At 33.3% G+C, this 21,392-nt stretch overlaps 1 protein-coding gene across 1 annotated transcript; it reads right to left on the bottom strand.

Annotated features, from left to right (window-relative positions):
- Positions 1–11,631: 11,631 nt before the first annotated feature.
- On the bottom strand, positions 11,632–21,039 carry LOC145116238 (P-loop containing nucleoside triphosphate hydrolases superfamily protein). Its single transcript, XM_079052603.1, has 21 exons — positions 20,549–21,039; positions 19,568–19,634; positions 19,234–19,457; positions 18,262–18,328; positions 17,874–18,151; positions 17,281–17,347; positions 16,914–17,146; positions 16,171–16,237; positions 15,937–16,059; positions 15,677–15,858; positions 15,422–15,589; positions 15,039–15,332; positions 14,664–14,876; positions 14,500–14,559; positions 14,347–14,426; positions 13,991–14,262; positions 13,816–13,907; positions 12,603–13,715; positions 12,273–12,523; positions 12,034–12,201; positions 11,632–11,938 (listed from the first exon to the last, which is right to left on the bottom strand). Exons 1-21 carry the CDS (start codon positions 20,777–20,779, stop codon positions 11,833–11,835), a joined length of 4,356 nt encoding a protein of 1,451 aa, XP_078908729.1. The 5' UTR covers positions 20,780–21,039; the 3' UTR covers positions 11,632–11,832.
- Positions 21,040–21,392: the final 353 nt, after the last annotated feature.

The following is a 21,392-nucleotide window of genomic DNA, read 5'->3' as shown; positions in this document are numbered from 1 at the left end:
AAAATGAGAGTTGTAGAGAGTCTGTTAACGTGACGCGTCTGTCAGCGGATCAAAGTTGACAGACAGGGCGTGCGTATGTCATGAAACGGAATTATAAAATCTGATACGAAGGTGTGTCGATTGTGTTTTGAGATTTATCATGTAAATATCATGATTTTGATTTTTAAGTTTTAATAATTATGTTTTTTTGACGTTTTTGCATAAATAGTTTTTATTTTTAATTATTTGATTGCTAGATTATCATTAACTTTACTTATCAAAAAATAGATAATATTATAAAATATTTATCTTTACTTCAAAGTTCAAACTATTTTGGAAGGTCTTTTTTGTGTTGCATATAAGAACAAAAAAACTTTCGTTAATTATGTTATATGCTAGTTTCATAAATAATTTAAACTTATTAAATATTTATATAATAAATTAGTTGAACTTATATATTCCAATATTTTTATGGTCCACTTTTAAGTAAATAGTTATCTAATTTAAATAATTTAAGATTAATTAACTAAGCTCATCCAAAATCTCAAATGTAACTAAAGTATTTGTATTCGAATATTTAAGTAATTATTATGTACAATTCTTTTTAAATAAATCTCATACACTTCCTAATTTTTTTAGGTAATCTCAAAAATAAAGTTATTTTTTCTTTGGAACGATGGAATTTTATATATAAAAAACTAACAAAAAATTAAGAAACAACCAATTACAATAAAATAGAAGCTAAGGCATGTTTATGAAGCTAAAAATTCCATCCAAGCCTAGTTTTGCTATATCTATTGTAAATCCAAAAAAAAATGGCCTATCTATTACATCATAAAAAAGAAGAGATTTCCTAAAGAGGACCATTCCAAAAATAATAGAATTTTGAAAATTCCATAAACATCAAAAAAAAAATAGTCAAAACCACAACATCAAAAGCCTTCTGTTGAACTCCCCTTAACGAAATATAATCAAACAAAGAACGTAAAGACTGAACGGAAATCTGTTCTGGAAGACGAACATCCCACCAAATAGTAATACGACTCCATAAGTCAATCAATTCACTACATCCTGCAAAACGACGATTTATAGTCTCGATCACACTAGAGCAAACAAGACAGATAATCGACCCCACCTCAATACCTTTACATGAAAGCCTCTCTCTCTCTGGTAAAGATACTCTGCAATTGCATCCTCCATATAAGAATTTTGAGCTTTATGGAGACCCAATTATTCTATCTAGTCTCCATATAACCCGCTAAAAGCAAACCGCTATCAAGAAAAGATCGAGCCAAAGAAACATTAAAATTGTCAGAGACATCAAAGAGCCACCCTAGAAACATTAAAATCTGGTCTAGACTCCAACTCAAGGTTCTACATCAAAACCATGAAACCGTCCCAATGTGTCTGCTCAATACCATCCCTAGGCATACGTCTGAAAACCTATGTGCCCCAGTCTAACACCACTTGATCTATGACTGAAGCATGTTTGTGGTTATCCAACACATAAATCATATGAAAAGACACTGCAAAAGGCAACCCTCCCATCCAAACATCATGCCAAAAAGACGTAAAAGCCCCATCCCCCAGCATAATCAAACATAGGGTATGAAGATCAAACCTACAGTCACAAATATGGACTGGCATCGGAGAATAATACCATTCCAAGGACCCGTTTAAGATCTCCTTGAAGCCAAAGAAGTACATCCCTCATTTGTACCATAAAGAGATTTAACAACCCTCACGCACATCAAATCCGGAGAATGGAAGAATCTCTAGCGCCATCAAAAAAACATCCCCCTATTAAATGAGAACAAACATCCCATTCCCAACCCACCATCTCCTTTAGAAGCCAAAACGTTATCCGATCAAACCCACTGCATACGTCTCTCATCCAAATCCACACCCAAAAGAATCTAACTCTCAATGACTCCAAGGATCTAAGAATTGTACAAGGACCATTCTTGTAATTTTGTCTTTTTTTTTAATGTTAAACTCCTAAATGATGTTTACAATTCCAACTACTTGAATACTATACTACTAAACCACAAATATTTTGGTGAAAAAAATAACTATTTGGTATCCATGTAATTTAAACTATCCATGAGACTAATCAACTTATCATTTAATATGATTTTGACTCTTTACAACGACATATCTCATCTCGAATGTAATGAGATAAGTAGAAAAATAAATATCTACAATCAAGCCTCAATAAAAAAACGACTTCATCATCTATAAAGATTTTTTACTATTTAACTTTTAATAATTGTTTGAAAACACACATCAAACCATCCCCTAACCCTCACATTTTTTTTTGTTTAAATCCAATACTTTTTGTAGGACTTATTTTCAACGAGTAGCTCATGAAAGTTATACCATATGTTTACTTGTCTTCTAAGAAATATAATCATTTTCATTTTATAATTTTAACAAAAAATTTACATATTTCCTTCCAAACTTTTCGGTTTGTTATAACAATTTTTTTTTTGCAAATATTGATTATGATTCATAATTCTTTTAATATAGTAAGGTGTGTATCAATTGAACGATATATTTCCTTGGGACAAAAGGAGGCTATTTAGATCAAAACAAATAAAATAAAGATATGTAAATATGAATGCAAAAGCTATTTTATTGGGATATAATTTAGACAACATAGTAAAACTGGTCCTATGTTTTGTAAAAAAACTATTGTAAAAAACTAGGAGAGTCTAAAAAGTTTTCAACTTATATGGAACGTCAAAAATCAAAAAATTTCTGTGGTTTTGGTCATAAAGAGTTGAAAGGTCCATTTTGCCATTTTCATTTCCTTTTTGTATTTTTTATACTTTGGACGACCTTTACCTTATGCATTTCATTCATTTAACCCGGTTTTCTTTTAACTAATTTATTCTATTTTATCTGTTTAATCAATTAAGACATGATACAATTTATAACATCATATATATATATATATAGGGAAAAGTTCAATAGAGAACCATTATTAATCAAAGAACCAAGGAACCAATCCAAAGCGTCGGAATTTAAAACGATCAACGGCAGAAGGAAGGGTTGTAAAATTTTATAATGGACGCATATGTACCGGATTATAACAAAACCCACTTCCTTTTTTTCATTTAAAATTTTTTTTAGGCCAAGTTTTTTATCGAAAAAAAAAACGAATATACCGTTGTTCACGATTTTCCGTCCTCTTTCCATAGAGATCCATGATGATATATAAAAAACGAATTTTTTTTTCCGAAAAAAACCCACTAAATTTTCTTAGTTTTTTCAATATTTAAGTTTATTTTTATCAAAAAAAAAAAACTAATTATACCAAAAATATTAATTTTTTGTACTCTATTAATATACATCAACACCGATTAAACAAAAAAAAAAACCTCGAACAGTGTAGATTCACACTGTGAATCTAAACTGTAAATATTTCAATTTTTAACATTCACAATATGAAAAATCTCGAACAGTTCAGATTCACATTGTGAATCTGAATTACTATTATGCACACTGTGAATCTGAGAAGGTTCACAAAAAAAAAACCTCGATCAGTGTAGATTCACATTGTGAATCTAAACTGTAAATATTTCAAATTTTAACATTTACAATGTGAAAAAGCTCCGATCAGTTCAGATTCACACTGTGAATCTGATTTATTATTATACACACTGTGAATCTGAGGAAGTTCACAATGTGAATCTGAACAGGTTTACAATACGAATCTGAACAAGTTCACAATGTGAATCTGAACTGAAATATCGTTTTTTTTTTTTAAAAATATGAATATGAATCTATGTTTAAAAAGTACAAAAAAATATGATTTTGATATATTTATTAGTTTTTTTCTATAAAAAATAGACCTTAACTTTTTTCATTAAAGAAAATGAAGTGAGTTTTTTTCGAAAAAAAAAAGTTCGTTTTTTATATATCATCATGGATCTCTATGGAAAGAGGACGAAAAATCGTGAACAACGGTATATTCGGTTTTTTTTGATAAAAAACATGGTCTAAAAAAAATTTTAAACGAAAAAAAGTGGTGGGTTTTTTTGTAAAGGGTGGATTTTTTGGTATAATCTGGTGTGTGTGCGTCCAATGTAAAAGTGTACATCTATTTCCTTGGCCGTTGATCGTTATGATTTCCGATGCTCACGATTGGTTCCTTGGTTAATTATGGTTCTCTATTGAACCTCACCCTCTATATATATATATATATATATATATATATATATATATATATATATATATATATATATATATATATATATATATATATATATATAAGTCGATGGATCTTTGTACCATTGATCCAACTCTGACAAATCAAGTATCCAACATTGGGGATAGGAGACAATATTGGTAAATCATACTTTGTGTCACTGTTAAAGGTAAAACTTGGTAAATCAACCAAAATTAATGTTTTCCACTTTTTGAAAACTTAAGTATTCATATGAAACTTTAAAAAATCAAAGTCAAAAAGAAAAAATCTTCAAGTATGACATTGAAGCTTCCATTCTTATTCTAAGATCCAAAGAGTATAATATTATTATCTTTCTTTATTTTTTGGGAAATAATTGAGTTAAACGTTGTAACTTTACTTTAAGTTGTGAAATCGAACTGACAACAAGGAAAATGAACATAGTTTATTATATTTGTTAAGAAAAGATAAAAACAACTTTTTGAAAAAGTCAACATAAACATATGCGTAATCGTGTAGTCAATAACTGGACCCAAAACAAATTCCCATAGATAGCATTGTTTTGGTTAAGGAAAATGAACAAAGTTTATGACATTTGTTAAGGATTGAATCGACATCGGCCTCGAAAGGTGGTTATTTGTTTAAGGTGTTAAACTCAATGTTGTTTTGGTTAAGGATCCGACCTTTAGAAGTTTTGTTGGGTATGGCTTATGTGTCTACCCTGTGTTGAAAAAGAGTGGGCTTGGGAACCCACATGGGGTTTGGAGGGTGTTTTAACACTAATTTGTAAGGATGGTGATAGATTTTATTTTATGCATCTTTTACGGTAATTTTTATTAACATTTAGCATCATATTTTACACATTAGCATGTCATTAGTTTAAATAATGTTCAGCTTATATCATTCATTAGAATTCCCGTATTGCTTATGTTTTTATGTTGTTTTCAGATAATTTGAGTGGAGTAGTACTTTGGGAGTAGCTTCGGATGCGTTTGATGGAGCATTGGAGTTAATTAGACCTTGGAACTTATGAATGATTATGAGAAATGCTTGGAAGCTGTTTTGGTCAAGAAAATTTTGATCTAACTGATACTACGAAGATAGATTGCTACATTCTAAAGCCTAAAGGATGTTGCCGGAAGCTTTGACCCCTTGTTAGTATTTTAACCATATCTCATGACTCATTCTTCCGATTGACGAGATTCAAAATGTTTCAGAAACTAGACAAAATTATGGACGGCTTTTATGTTTGTGAAGAAATAAGAAAATCAAAAATGCGATCATGGAACCCAAAAATGTGATCGCATTTTCACTTCAAGGTTGTAAAAAGTTCAAAAATAGAAGCATACTTCATTAAACGACAATTCTGGAAAGTTTGGGCAGAAATGTGATCGCATTTTGCAATAATGCGATCGTGGAATTGCTTTACTTGCTCCGGGAGCTTCTGATTTGCATATAAATACAACCCCTTTGATTAGTTTGAAGCCTAGCCAATTCCTGAAACTCCAACTGACGAAAAAAATAACTTCTGAGGCGATTTCTCTCTAATTTCAGCGATTTCTAAAGAGCTGAAGATTGTTGTAATGTCCCAAAAATAAGACCATAAAATTTTTCATTTTTAGATTAATAAAACATCAAACCATATCATTGTCATAAATGGGGATATTGCCCCAAGAAACGAGACATCATACTCTCTATTTGCTATGGTATGCTTTGGTGGATGTGGAAGGTGAAAAATGATAGAATCTTCACACAATGTACCATTAACCCTTCAATGGTAGCTGATAACATCAAGGCAATGGTGTTTACTTGGTTCAAATGCAGGGGAAAAAATAAGGGGATTAGTTGGATTGATTGGAGTATCTTCCCATCCCTAAACATGTAATATGTTTTTCAGCTTCACTGTTTTTGTTCCTTTCTTCATTGTAGTTGTTCATTTGACTATTTTGCCCCTCTAGCCTCTTGCTAGTTTGGGCTTCTTAATATATATTTGCATTTTCCAAAAAAAAAGTATTAATTTGAAAACATATTAGGTAAGTTGGATCATATGTGATGCTTAATAAATACGAGTGATCCTATGATGAAAAGTCATACTAACTTTCTTTTTTGTTCTTTTTAGACAAAATTACAAGTTTGGTCCCTGTGGTATGTCAAAAGTTGTAAGTTTGATCCAAAATATTTTGGAGTTGCACCAGTGGTCCAAAAGGGTCATTTGTTGTGAATTTGGTCAAAAGGCTTAACAACTGTTTATGACTTCCGTTTAGGTGACGGTAAATCTGTCAATTCACATGTTCTTCTTTAATATTCAATTAATTTAATACCCATTACCCCTTATTAATATATGTCAACATCTTTTTCCCCCCTCATCACTACTTAACCATAATTTCCTTCTCTCGTTCTCCTCCTTCTCCTGCTACACAAAATCGACAATGGTGAGGTGCTTTTATGGTAAAATGGTGATAGTGTGAACTGTGTGTACCGATAAGAACCCAAGGAGCGTTTTTTGAGATGTCCTAAGGAGGTTAGTATTTATGTGTTGGGTTGTAAAGATTTTTCACAGATCACTCAATTTCTTCTTATATTTTGCTAGGATTCGACATGTGGATTTCTGGGTGGACTGATCCTCCAATGTGTGAACGTTCAAAAGCAATAATACCTGCTTTGTTGAGATCAATCAACAAGATAAAGTATGCACTGAAAAAAAAATGAAGGAAGTAATTGTATGATCCCTTCAATCTCTTTCATTTTCTAAATTTTTATTCATTTTACAATTTTCGTAATTAATTACAAAAAATATATATATATATATAAACCTAAAATAATACGCACATCCCATTGACATCCCTTCAATCTCTCTCTCTCTCTCTCTCTCTCTCTCTCTCTATCTATCTATCTATCTCTTTTTTTTCTCTCTCTACTATTCACCAGAGACCACAAATGTCACCGTTGGAAACCACTGGTGTCATCCGTCGGTATTGTTGGAAATTGTCACCACTAACTGTTAGGATCTCTCTTTCTCCGTTCGAAGGCGACTTCCAGATCCGGAAGACGAAAAGTGAGAAAACTCGTCGGAACCCTCGATTTCCGGCGATGAAAATGAAACCCTTGCTCGATTCCAGTGAAGAAAGAAAGAAACCCTAGCTTACGACTTCGTGTTTTCAAAAACCCTAGCTCTGCCTTCGTCTATATCCTTCGTTCGCCACATTTCCGATAAGGAGATTAAGAAACCCTAATCTGAAGCATTCCACCTTTCTGCTAGTGACGTCGCTGGCGACGCTAGAAAGATGTTGCAAATCCGATGTTTGAGAGTAGGGTGAAGTAAACGTCGAGATGGTGGTGCTCCAGACACGATAATCGACGGAGCCACCGTCTGTGGCTCGAGTTTCCGAAAGAAGTTGTCATCGAGTTTCCGATCTTTGTGTTGTAAAACGAAGACTCCAGAAAAACGGTGACATTATGAAGGCGACGACGAGATCGAAGATCGAATCAAGGTTTTACAGATCGAAGTTGGTTTGGGTTGCTCAGAGTCATCTGTTGTTCCGCTCTCTTTTACCTTCTTTAACGAGAGGTGGTAGTCTGACGACGGTGGTGTCCAATAGGAGGTAGCGGTCCGACAACATTGGAGATATATATATATATATATATATATATATATATATATATATATATATATATATATATATATATATATATATATAGAGAGAGAGAGAGAGAGAGACAGAGAGAAAGAGAGAGATGATGTTTGTGTGTTATAGGTGGGGTAGTGTGACAACCCAGCTGAGAATAAGTCACCAACTGCCGTTAATATTTAAGGATAGGACGTAAAATTCTAATAGGAACATCCTTGTAATCACACGATATATTTTAATATATTCGAATTTTTCGTCCCTAATTACATCAACCATTAGGCTAAAAATAAGTGCGCAAAAATTTATGTCACTTTGAGATCATGTTAACATATTTAGACTCTATAGGTTACCGCGATTTCATAAATATAAATTTCTTAAGAATCTGACACAGTATGGGTGAGATATAACATTTATGGTAAATAAAGATCTATCATACTTAAAAAAGTTATAACGACGAAAATTACAAGGAGATTGGTCGACTTTTGGAAAAATTCACCAACTAGGCAATCATAGTATTACTTAAAGTAAGAATTATGAGGAAATGATTGCCTAAAACGGACGTCATATGAGAGAGCTATGATTTTTATAAAATCATAACGGTAATAAAAACACGTCGAAAAACGAAGGTCAAAACTAGACAAAACGACCAACATGAAAGTTGTAGAGAATGACAAGAGCTACATGGATATATAAAAGTCGTTGACAACAAAGTTCGTATGCGAGACTTACAGAATTTCAAAGTTGAATTTTTATCGTCGCGCGCGCTTGCGCGCACTGACACCCGATACGTCGAGATATGGGATGACGTGACACACTGAGATGAGGACATGTGGCAGCATCGTACGATTCATGCGTAATTATGTGGCGCACACTCCAAAACTTGCTATAAATAGCAGGTTTTGGCAACTCACTTCCTCATCCCTCTCTTTCATTTTCTCTCTATATCGTTTCGTGTGCCACTGCCCCGAGCATCTCTCGAAGTGCGAACTTGTGATTTCTACCATGTCGCAACGTTTTCATAATTCACAGGGTGAGTTCACAGTCCCATTTTACAAACCTTTTCGAGAGGGATAACGTGTCTAAAATGCAACTTTACATAGCTATTACTAATTGTAGTTAGATAAGTATGTTCATAACATCAGGATGATATTATGTCCGGTAATTACTCTACCCAAACTCTTTAGCTAATATTATGTCTAGTTGTTATGCTAAACCACTATGATAGATAAGATCATACCTAGTTGTCATGCTGGCCAGTTGCCAGGAAACGCTGAAACTTGTTATTTTAGTCACCCTTTGGATAAGCTTAGTATCTAGTGTTACTCTGCCCAAATACTCGGCTACGCAAAACATGCTAATTATATATATACATATCAGATAAATAATATATATATATATATATATATATATATATATATAAAATAAGTAAAACGGTATTAGTACAACGCGAATAACAACACGACCGACCAGGGGAGGCCCCCACAACAAGAGTTAGATGAGACACGATTCATCAACACGCTGATAGATTTTCAGCTAGCTCCCGACCTATAATCGTTAAATCTTAAGTGGGCGGAAAAGATATGTATAGATCTATACGGAGTTGACACCCCACTTATGGTTGTTAACTACAACTCGACGACATGTCGAAGCAGGCATAACTTTCTAAACACAACGACGTCCGATGAAGCGTCGTGGATTTTTGGGATCAACAGTCATAACTCAGTTATAGGAAGTCATCGTAACTTTGTTAAACTAGAACTAGCTATCTTAGACTACTACTAGGAACCAACCTAAGAAAGTAGTGATAGCACACACGAACTTGAGGAAGCAAGTTTAGGATAAACAAGATAAATTAAAACACACACGCTTTAAAAATCATAAACCTATGTACTCACCAACATTATGTTGACCTCTCAAACCACATGTATTCTTAGGAGAATGAACCCGTTTGAAGAATGAGATAACCCCGGTGATGCAGCCCGAAGTCTATGTGTTTTACTTTTGTACTTTGCCTTCGTAACCTACTTGTACCTTGAACAATTATGTAACATATTTTATTTAATAAATAAATAGTGATGTTGTGTAATACATCATGTGTATTTTCAATGTATATCTTGGCCTGAAATCTCAACATCCCAACGTCGCACAGTCTGGCGTTTTCGCTGCCGGTCAGAGGTGTAACAGGTAGGATTATTAGGGACTGGGTTGTATTTTATTTTCTTTTTTGTTTAATTTTAAATCAGAAAAATAACAAAAAAATGAAAATGAAATTTATAAGGGGCAAACATGTCATTTTAAAAAAAATCAAAATAAATTGGACTAAAATTGCAACAAAATTAAAGTTGTAGACCGGTAGTGCGTAGTCTAAAAGTTTTTGGACCAAAAAAGCAATTGTCGACTAATCACAAGGGATTATTTTTGCAATTTTATCAATATTTTCTAATTTTATGTGGTATTTCGTGAGAGATTCGAAGTGGTGGCATGACAGCCTTGTAAAGTTAGTGGGACAATGCTTGAGTTAGTGGTTTAGCAGTCCAACTGCTTTGACCACAAACACACACGAAGACCAATTAATACCAATCATACAAACTTCAATCCCCTGATCCCCTCCTTTACTTTACAGTTTCGACTGCTTATCACGTATTTAATTAGTATAACAATAAATGATTTAATGGTATTATTAGTTTATATTATGATTTAAGTTAGATATTTATATTGATAAATGTTGTCCACAAGTGTATACAACACTTGGAATATGTTTTTAAAGAAAAAACAAATAGTTGTGTAAGAGAAATATGAAGATATATTGGGAAAATAATGGAAATCTATAAAAGATTGATGTAAGGTTTCAAAATAAAACAGTGGGAAGTTGTGCGTTTATATTTCAGTAGATAAATATAAAATGTGTCTACTTAATTACATATTTTTGATGGTTTAATCTTATCTTATTTTATCTTATTTATTATTATCCTAATAAAAAAAACTCATTTTTGCCAAATCATTGGATGTTTTAGGTAATAAGAATAATATCTAAACAATTTTAATTATTTCTTATTATCCTAATAAAAAAAATCATTTTTGCCAAATCATCGGATGTTGTAGATTATAAGAATAATATGTAAACAATTTTAACTAGTTGAATGGTATATATATATATATATATATATATATATATATATATATATATATATATATAGTTTTAAACTAGAATTTCACTGGGTTAAAAGAATAATATGTGAACATTTAAAACTAATTAAGATAAAGTTCATTACCCTTCTAAGTCAGTTTTCTTGTTTTCAATGATCAAATCGATTTTGTTTAAATTTAAATACATATTACGATCATATCGTCTAATTTTACTATTCTATTATTTTGGGCTTGATCGGTTAATATCTTAATTAGCTTTAATCAATTATCTATAGTACTTTTGTTATCAGTTTTTAAAATATAATAAATAATTTCCTGGACATTAAAAATGAATGTGATTTTTCATTCAAAGAGACGACTTTTTACTTTTTAGAAACGTTGAGCATTGGCACTCCCTTCTGAGTTCTGACCTTGACCAAATCACACTACTGTGTCTTTGCATTGTACACCGTATCGCATGGGAGAAGACCCGATCTTAATATTTGTGTCATTTATTCTAAATCTATTGTGAAATAATCATTGTACCCTTAGATTTGATTTCAAAGTTTAGATAATAGTACATGAAAATTGATTAAATAAATATAAGGGCATGTTCAGTTTTGATTCACAGATTTTGGAAGAATTTTGTTTTTTTTTTCTTTTTCTTTTGTAGGATACACACCCCTATTTTTTATAGCGAGGATCTTTGCATTAAGTTTGCATGTTTTGGCAGAGTTAATCAGCAGAGCATTGAGCATACATTTTAAATTACAAAATTACAATAAAAAATGTAAGAGTAAATCAATGGTGAAAACAAAACTTTACCTTCTATCATCATCCTCATCAATAATCCGTCAATTTTTCTCCATCTTTTATTATTTTATATTTCTACACTAAAATTTTGTTTCAGATTGATTGTTTCTGGCAGCAACTATACTGGTCCAGCAACAAAATATCTTCACTTGATAATGATAATCCACCATTACTCAAGTAATTTCGAGCCACCCTCTTTCTGCACAAAAAAAATATATATATATATATATATACATCAAAATGCTTAAATAAAAATGAATATTGGGCAAGATATGCTTAAATTTATCATGATACCTTCTTTGGTTTGAACTGTTAATGGCTTCTGAAAAACGCAAAGATTCTGATCTTGAAATTTGGGAGAGTGTGGAGAGGTATTCATGGAACACATAGCCTTTCAATGATAATTGTGACTTTAATGGAACTATTGATTGAACTGTATTGCAAATTGGCGATTCTAGTATGCTGGTAAATAATTTAGATTATTAGATAATAAATAAATAACCTGATCGAAATTTGTCTAAATAAAATATTACCTTTTTAAGGAGACTCCACTTTTTTGAATTTTCTTGTTTAAATTGTTTTGGTTGATTAATTTTCCCAAAGAAACAGCGTTATTCGATGCTGCCAGCATCTCCCGACTCAAATCCAGTTGACCATTTGACCCTTTTTTTGCATATAAACAGAATCCATGTTGACCTATTGTTGACCCCATTTGCAGTTGGTCTTCATGCCAGCTGGACGAGTGTGATTTCTCGGGTGAAACCATCGATGGTTTTAAATAATCCTGTGAATAAAAACTGTATCAAATTCAAACGACAATACAAAGTTTTAATAAAAATGTGACAGATAATAAATATACTTACACATGTCAATAACTGGCAGTCTGAAAGTAATAAATCAGCTTCCGATATTAAATTAGTTATTCCATGAGAAAGTTGTAAAGCTTCTAAACTATCTTTTTCCTCATTGGAGACATATTGCCTTAACTCATGCTCACAATTACGTAGTTTTCTCCATGTTTCTTGTACAATATCTACTGATTCCAATTCCGATTCCGGTTCCAATTTCTTACTGAAATCAATTCGGCTACACTCATCCATCATTTGATATTCCCTCGGGAGACCCGCCGTCGGTTCAACATGGGAATCACCGATTTCTTCCCCATGATTTGGTGCTGAATCCAAACCGGAATCCGTTGCAACCGCCATTGATGGAGCTTTATCTTCTTCACAAGAATTATGAAACTCCATTGCCACAGTTCTTGATGTAATATCCATGCTCATGGCACCATCTTCGATTCCGCCATCAGAACACATTCCATTCCCGAGTTCTGTCTCGGGAACAAAAGTGGATTCCGGAACACATGACACATCAAAGCACTCATCTTCGGAATCAGAAGACATAACGGAATTGTATTTCCTCCTAATCCTTTTCTCAACGACCACTTCTTCAATTACATCCTCGGGTACATCCGGTAAGCAATCTCCGGAATCAGACATTCCGGGGTCATGTTTTTTCTGAAGGGTTCTTTTGGTGAATGCAACTGGGGAACTCGAGCAACTTGGAAAGCACTGAGCTGAAAATTTATTTTCATCTTGATCGGAGCAGTGTCTGCGTAGCATTTCGTCTTTTTTGGCCTCGATGTTTTCGTCTTCTTCCTCGATTATCTCCATCATGGTATTATCATATTTTTCTGCTAACAAACTTGATTTTGTAATTTCTTTTTCAATAATTTCAGAAAGCTTGGAAGTGTGACCAGATGGGATCAGTTGTGGTAGAACATGATGGCTCGCATTAGTATCAAACAGCAGTGGAGCATATGTATTATGCATTTCATTATCTGGACCTTTTTTCCCATTTTGCCCCTGGCACCAAAACTGGAGAAGCATAATGGTTTTACGAATATCACCTTGGCAGTAGTCGATAAATCGTTCCACCAGGGAAGAGTTAATTTCGGCTTTTTCTGCAGTGCAAACCTAAAAAAAATAACTGAATAATATTAAATAAAAATCAAGATGGAAAGATTATAAAATTTGAGATGAAATCATGAAAAGAATATTTGTTAAAGTATGTTACCATTTTTGCAAGGCTGAGAAGATCATCTGATGATGGTATTCTAAAGCTAACCTCTATCCTATCTAAGTTATTCGGTAGATCAGGATCATCACCTATTAAAATATTAAATAAAACAAGATGATAATTAGATTCAGCAACTAATTTTTATAAAGATTTTAATAAATTGGTTTCTTACTGTTGCTGGTTAATATCATTGGTCGCTTTGCAGTTTCTGCAAGCTGTTGTATAGTAGAAATAAAACCACGATCTTCATATAGAGTTGCATCAATATCCTCGAAAAGAATTAGGGTTTTGATTCCATTTTGAGAAGATGAAATTTTATTCTCCTTGTCTATTGGTTTAAAATCTTTTGAATCCTCGTCATCTGATAATGGTATCAACTCAATAACATCATCTGATGACTTCAATTGATTCTTGTTATCTGGGTTTTCATGATTGGGGGCAGAACTGGAATAACATACAAATATTAAAAGAAATTGTTTCATAATCATGCATTTTATATACAACTAGAATAAAATAAAGTTGACAAACCATTTAAGCCAGTGTGATTCTACAGCTTCCCCAAATTTTTGCTTCACAAGCGCACCATTTCTCCAATCTGATGTATTCACCTGGATATTTTTCATGATTAAAGATTGATTCATATGGATTTCAAGATTTTTAAATAATTAAATATTAACATACCTCAATGACTTGAAAACCTTGCTCTTTGGCACATGCATAAATAGCTGCAGATTTCCCACTCTGAAAAAAATAATAATAAATAAATAAAAACTCTTTTGAGACTTGGAGGTAATTTTGAAAGTAAAAGGAACCATTTAAGTAGATTAAAAAAAGGAAAGGCATACCCCAACTGGGCCTGTGACTAAGAGGACATTTTTTAAACTGGTTTCTTCATCGGTTGACTCTGAATCAGAGTCAGTTGGAGAGTAGTTAAGGTCAAAACCTTGCATGATCCAATTATCATTATCTGTTGAACATTTACTGTTTCTTGACCCTTTTTCATACCATAGACATAGCCATTCGCTCAGAAACTTCACAGATTCATTGTTCCCACATATCTGCAGATCACATGAAAAGGTGATAAGGGTATTTTAGGAAACATGGATTTTTGCTTGATTTCAAAGCGGACAAGAGACAAAGGGAATGTAACTTTATGCCAAATAAATGTTAATAAACTAATCATTAGAGTGAAACTGTGTTTTCAGACATCATATTCATACCTCAATGGCCTTTTCAGGTTGATACTTGGTTGTCCATAAGCTATTCTCAGGCTGATAATTTGGAGGTATGGAAGAGATCTCTTCAAGTTGGATAGGAAATTGACTTGAATACCCCTTGTTCTGACACGATGATACTTCAAGTGGAGGGGCATCAAGGAAATTATCAAACTGCAAGCAACTGACTGATCCTTCATTGATCAGATGCAAGCAAGCATCTTCTGCATCTTGACTAGTCCTCATGGAGACACCTTCAGAAAATGTCCAGTTTCTCCAATCAACAGAAAAGGTTTCACCCTGCACATGTGATATTCAAAACTCAAGGAAAAAAGAAGATAGAAGAAAACACTGGAAAAATAACGAGTTCAGTTAACCACAGTGTATACCTGTGTTTTCTCAAATATATGAAAAGTACTGAAATCATTGCTGCTTTCCTTTCCCTCAACGTGACACCATTTAATCTCTAATCCAGTACTCTCAGTGTTTTTCTTGCCTGTTTTCCAAGATGAAAAGAAAGGATGTATTTGTTTTCCTGCAAATATACGTGAATTTTCCTGATAGAAAAATGATAACTATTTCAGAATCTAGAAAGAAAGAAAGAAAGTGATACAAGAAGAATATGGCCATAAAACATAGGTTACCTCAGCAGTCATTTTTGCCTCCAACCGTAGATCAGGAAGTGGCTTAAGTGGACTAGTCAGCACTTTCTCTGATAAATCTTCATCTAAAGCCCCATTAATAGCATTTCTAGATGGTGTTGAATTCATTTTCTTTTTTGGTGTAGAGCTAGCTCGCCTTCTGAGCTTCCTAGGGCTCTTTGAATCTTCAAAGACAAATGAATTTAATACTATAAGGGTTTTAGAAGAATTAAAAATGATAAAATTGAAGAAAATCATCATACTTGTAATGACATCTGATGGCGAACAATTTAGCTCAACTTTTTCAGGTGTATGGGTTGGCAACTGCTCCTTTTTCTGTCTCCGTTGATGGCGTCTCTCAGAAACTTTTAAGAAGAAATCACCTTCTGCATAAAAAAGGTATTATTTATAGTGAAATACAATCCCAATGCCCATTGTCAATTTCAAATGATGTATTAAGTAGGGTGTGGAATTTGTCCAGGTCAGCAATCACTTACTAACAGTAGCAGGAGAATTTTCTTCCTCAGTATTCTTTCCTCCAACCTCATTTCCATTTACAGCAAGCTGGTGTATAAACAATCATCATTTACAAATTTCAAACACAAACAACAAAAACAATGTAATAACATGTTGAAAGATTCAAGGACTAATTTCGTTTTATTATTTGTTTTTTTTTTTTTTTTTTGTAGTTATGGAACTTGTGATTCCAAACAATTAAACTCGTTTACTCTTCTGATGCAATTGAAGTATTTGGTTCTTAACTTCTTATGCAATGTGTTGAGTAGTTTCATATGTGAATGGCTGAAGTGAAAGTCTAGGGTTTTATTCCTGGGATCAATTTGTTGTTTGATAGCTGTATGTATGTAATTGCTAATCTTTATTCCCATGCTTATTTTATAATTATAAATATGCCGGGATGAGCTCACATTTGGAGTGATTAAACCCTAAAGACCTTTATGTGTTATTTCTTGTATGGATACATTAAATTATTCTCATTAGCATCAGTAATCAGTTTTAATGGTAAAAAAGTCTAGTGTGATTTAATAATGTCATATTAGCTTTTGTCCAAGATTATTTTTGCAACTACCTAAGAATTGACAACCTTAGGATTACAAATATTATTGTGTGTGATCGTTAATGTGGAAACTAATCTACATAATGGGTCTATTGACCGAAACATCAATAAGGACCTCACTAGTACTGTAGTAAATTGTGTTAGATCCCAATAAAAAATATGCACCTTTCTTGAAGCTCGCGATTGGGACACTGCTTTTGGCTTTCGCTTTTTATTTTTCTTGCCTTGACTCTGACTCCCACAATACTCATCATCATCATCATCATCATCATCTTCATGATCTACATCAGGTTCAAGATCTTCATTTTGTTCATTTTTATCAGAGGAATTGATAGGCAACTGCTCCTTTTGCTGTCTCAGTTGACGTTTCTCAGAAACTTTCAAAAAGAAATCACATTCTGCAAAAAAATATAAATTACAGTGAGCCACAATGTTGATGTCCTCTATTTATTGTCAATTTCACATGATGTACAGTCAAACAAAAGAATACATATGGAGGGTGTGGAAATTGTCCAGCTCAGCAATCACTTACTAACAGTAGCAGGGGAATCTTCTTCCTCAGTATTCTTTCCTCCAATCTCATTTCCATTTACAGCAGGCTGGTGTAAAAGAACAATTATCAGTTACAAGTTTTTTTATTTTAAAGAAAAAAAAACATATACAATAACATGTTTAAGCCCCCTGTGTCAGCAATGCAAGTACTCAGCTTTGATAAACCTGTTAATTGGTGTTCTTAAAGACATGAGACACATGATGAGAAGTTGAAGTGTGTTTTGGATCTTGTTTAGCTAAGCATTAAATTCTTCTTCCATGAAACAATCAATCATAAATATAGGGTGAAATATGCAGCAAAGCTTTGAATAGAATGGTCATGCTTTAATGTAGCAATTGAGAATGGAATGGTTTAAATGTGATATTTGATTTAGATATTTGCTCACACTCCTATAAAAACAATCAAACTATCTCTTCGGTGAGTAAATAACTAATAATCCAGACTCTAATCTACTAGAATTAGCTCAATTACACTCCCTGGAGACCTATTTATGTAAATCATATAACTAGCACTTCAAGCATAATCATTTAACTCAGGTAGTTGTCAACTTTATTAAATCTAACATCGGTTACCTCTGCAGACATTTTTGCCTCCAACTGTAGATCAGGAAGTGGCTTAGGTGGAGTAGTCAACATTTTCTCTGATAAATCTTCAGCTAAAGCCCCATTAACAACATTTCTAGGTGGTGTTGAGTTCATTTGCTTTTTTGGTGTAGAGCCAGCTTGACTTGTAATGACATCTGATGGTGAACAATTCAGCTCAATTTTTTCAGGTGTGTGGATAGGCAACTGCTCCTTTTTCTGTTTCTGTTGATGGCGTCTCTCAGAAACTTTTAAGAAGAAATCACCTTCTGCATAAAACAATATAACTTATAGTGAAATACAATCCTGATGCCCAATGTCAAATTCAACTGATGTATTAAGTAGGGTGTGGAATTTGTCCAGATCAGCAATCACTTACTAACAGTAGCAGGAGAATCTTCCTCCTCAGTATTCTTTCCTCCAATCTCATTTCCATTTACAGCAAGCTGGTGTAAAAACACAATTATCATTTATGACTTTCAAACAAAAAAGCAAATGCAATAACATGTTGGAGGATTTAAGGGCTATTTTCATTTTGACTTCTCTTGGTTGATATTTTGTGTTGTGGAACTTGTTATTCCAAACCATGAAACTCATTTACTCTTCTGATGTAATTGAAGCATTTGGTTCTTTTGCAATGTGTGAGTAGCTTCTTATAGGGTTTTGGTTGTGAATGGTTGCAATAAGAGTCTAGGGTTTTACTCTTGGGATGAACTTGTTTCTTGATAGTTGTATATTTGTGATTGCTAATCTTTATATTCTCATGCTTATTTTATAATCATAAACATATCGGGGATGAGCTCACATTTGGGGTAATTAAACCCTAAACACCTTTATATGTTATTTGTTGTAGGCTACATTCTTTTCATCAGCATCACTTGGTAAGAACGTATAGTGTGATTTCATAATGTTATATATTAGCTTTTGTCAAGATTACTCTTGCAACTACCTAAGTATTGACAACCTTAGGATTAAAAATATTATTGTATGTGAGTGTTGGTGTGGAAATTTAATTTACTTAATGGATGTCTTAACCAAAACAGCATTAGGGGATCTCACTAGTTATGTGTTGTTAACTCAAATCTGAATTGGGTTATATATTTGCTCACCCTCCTTACCTATAAAGATACTCAAAACTCTCTCCGTTTAATGAGTAACTAAAACTAATGATCCAGACTCTAATGATCTAATCTACAAAACCATCTCAACTACAATCCCTAATCTCTAGGGATCTATCTATGTAAATCATATGACTCGTACTTCAAGCATCACAACTCAACTAGGTAGTTGTCAACTTCATTACATCTAACATGCTAGTAAAATGTGTTAAATCCAATAAAAAAATCCACACCTTTCTTGAAGCTCGCGATTGGGACACTGCTTTTGGCTTTCTCTTTTTATTTTTCTTGCCTTGACTCTGACTCCCACAATGCTCCTCGTCATCATCTTCATGGTCTACATCAGGTTCAAGATCTTCCATTTGTTCATTTTTATCAGGTGAAGTGATAGGCAACTGCTCCTTTTGCTGTCTCAATTGACGGCGTTTCTCAGAAACTTTCAAGAAGAAGTCACATTCTGCAAAACAGTGTGAACCACAATGTCGATGTCCTTTATTATTTTCAGTTTCATATGATGTGCAACCAAACCAAAGAAGACATATGGAGTCAAACTTAACAATCACTTACTAACAGTAGCAGGAGAATCTTCTTCCTCGGTATTCTTTCCTACAAGCTCATTTCCATTTACAGCAAGCTGGTGTAAAAAAACAAGCATCAGTTACAAGTTTCAAACAGAAAAACCAAAAAAGCATATGCAATAGCATGCTTAAGCCCCCTATGTCAGCAATGTAAGTACTCATATTTTATAAACCTGTTAATTTGTGTTCTTAAAGACATGGTGAGAAGTTTATGTGTGTTTTGGATTTTGTTTAGCTAAGCACTAAATTCTCATGAGTCATGCCATGAACAATCAATCAGAAAACAAGGGTGAATTATGCAGAAAAGCTTTGAATAAGATGGCATGGTTTAATGTAGCAATTGGGAATGGAAACTCTCAACATACACATGCTTAGCATGCGGTCATGTTGAATACAACATTTTCTCCAAGTAAATTACTTCCTGCTGATTCGAGAAAGTAACCTGGCAAAAAGTTGACATCTAACAGCAAATCCTTGATGTTGTTATGATGTCTAAGTTACTTTTCTTTGTTGTCCTTATGAAGTCTTATACGTTCTCACTGACTAGCATTGTCCATGACATGCTTCTGGTTACTTGCTAGTTGCTACTTGTTTAATATGATGATATGCCACAAGGCTCTAAAAGTCAAAACACAAGAACGTGACATAGTACTAGTGGGTGGCCGATCTGTTTTCCTTGTCACAAAAGTGCAACCACTTGGTTTGTGGATGGCACTTGTTCCCTTAAGCGTAGATTGTTAACTGGAATCTGATATTTGATTAAATATTTGATTATACCTTCAGTAAGTAAATAACTAATAATCCGGACTCTAATCTACTAGAATCAGCTCAATTACACTCCCTGGTGACCTATTTATGTAAATCATGTGGCTAGCACTTCGAGCATAATCATTCATCTCAGGTATTGTCAACTTTATTAAATCTAACATGTTTACAGACCGTTCAATGCAACAAAAATAAATATACGGACCTTCGTTGAAACTCGAGTTTGAGACACTACTTTTGGCTTTCGCTTTTCGTTTTTCTTGACTTGAATCTGACTCCCGCAATACTCCTCTTCCTCGTCTACGAGGTCTACATAAGGTTCGAGATCTTCGTTTACACTGACGACATTGTCTTGAGACTTGTGCGGGACCAGTGTCGATTGAATCAATCGCCGACGAACAGGGAGTTTGGTCTCCGAATTGGAGGAGATCTCCATCCAATCAGCTCAATTTAGGGTTTTAGAAACTTCCACGTTTTCTTCAAATTGTGGGATTTTGGGGTTAGAGAGAGATGTAGCCACGAAGGAAATGTTTGGGAAATTGTAATGGAGATTGCAAGGATACACGCTCGATTAGGGCTCGTTTCCCGCCTTTTTACTATCTATAGACGGATTGAAAGGAATCAGTATATTACAGGAACTAGGATAAAGCCCTAAAATCAATTTTGGGGATTTTTAACAAAAACAATCCGAGTCAATGGAGGTAATTGGTTTCGATTTCCCGCGCTCCTGTGATCAATATATATTTAATTTTTTTAAAAAGCTGATAAGTTTGTTTCCAATTGTTATTGTTATTTTGAAAAGCGTTGATATTAAATTAATAAACAGCATATAGTCATAAAAGTCTTTTATATTTACATAAAATTAATGTTTACGTCCTATGTCCGTTTTCATGTTTATTAATACCTTATATTTGTCTTTTTTTTTTTAACATTTTTATCAAAAATTTTATCTTTCTAGCCGGTTATCATTACCATAAAAGCATTTATATTTACTTATCACCACTACCACAACCAGGGAGCAACATCATCTACTACCATAGTACCACTTG

Source organism: Lactuca virosa, chromosome 5 (assembly GCF_052849685.1).
Source record: "Lactuca virosa cultivar CGN04683 chromosome 5, Lactuca_virosa_CGN04683_v6, whole genome shotgun sequence".
NCBI classification, from domain to species: domain Eukaryota; kingdom Viridiplantae; phylum Streptophyta; class Magnoliopsida; order Asterales; family Asteraceae; genus Lactuca; species Lactuca virosa.
Note: the sequence above shows the minus strand (reverse complement) of the source record. Positions and strands in the feature narration are given on the sequence as shown.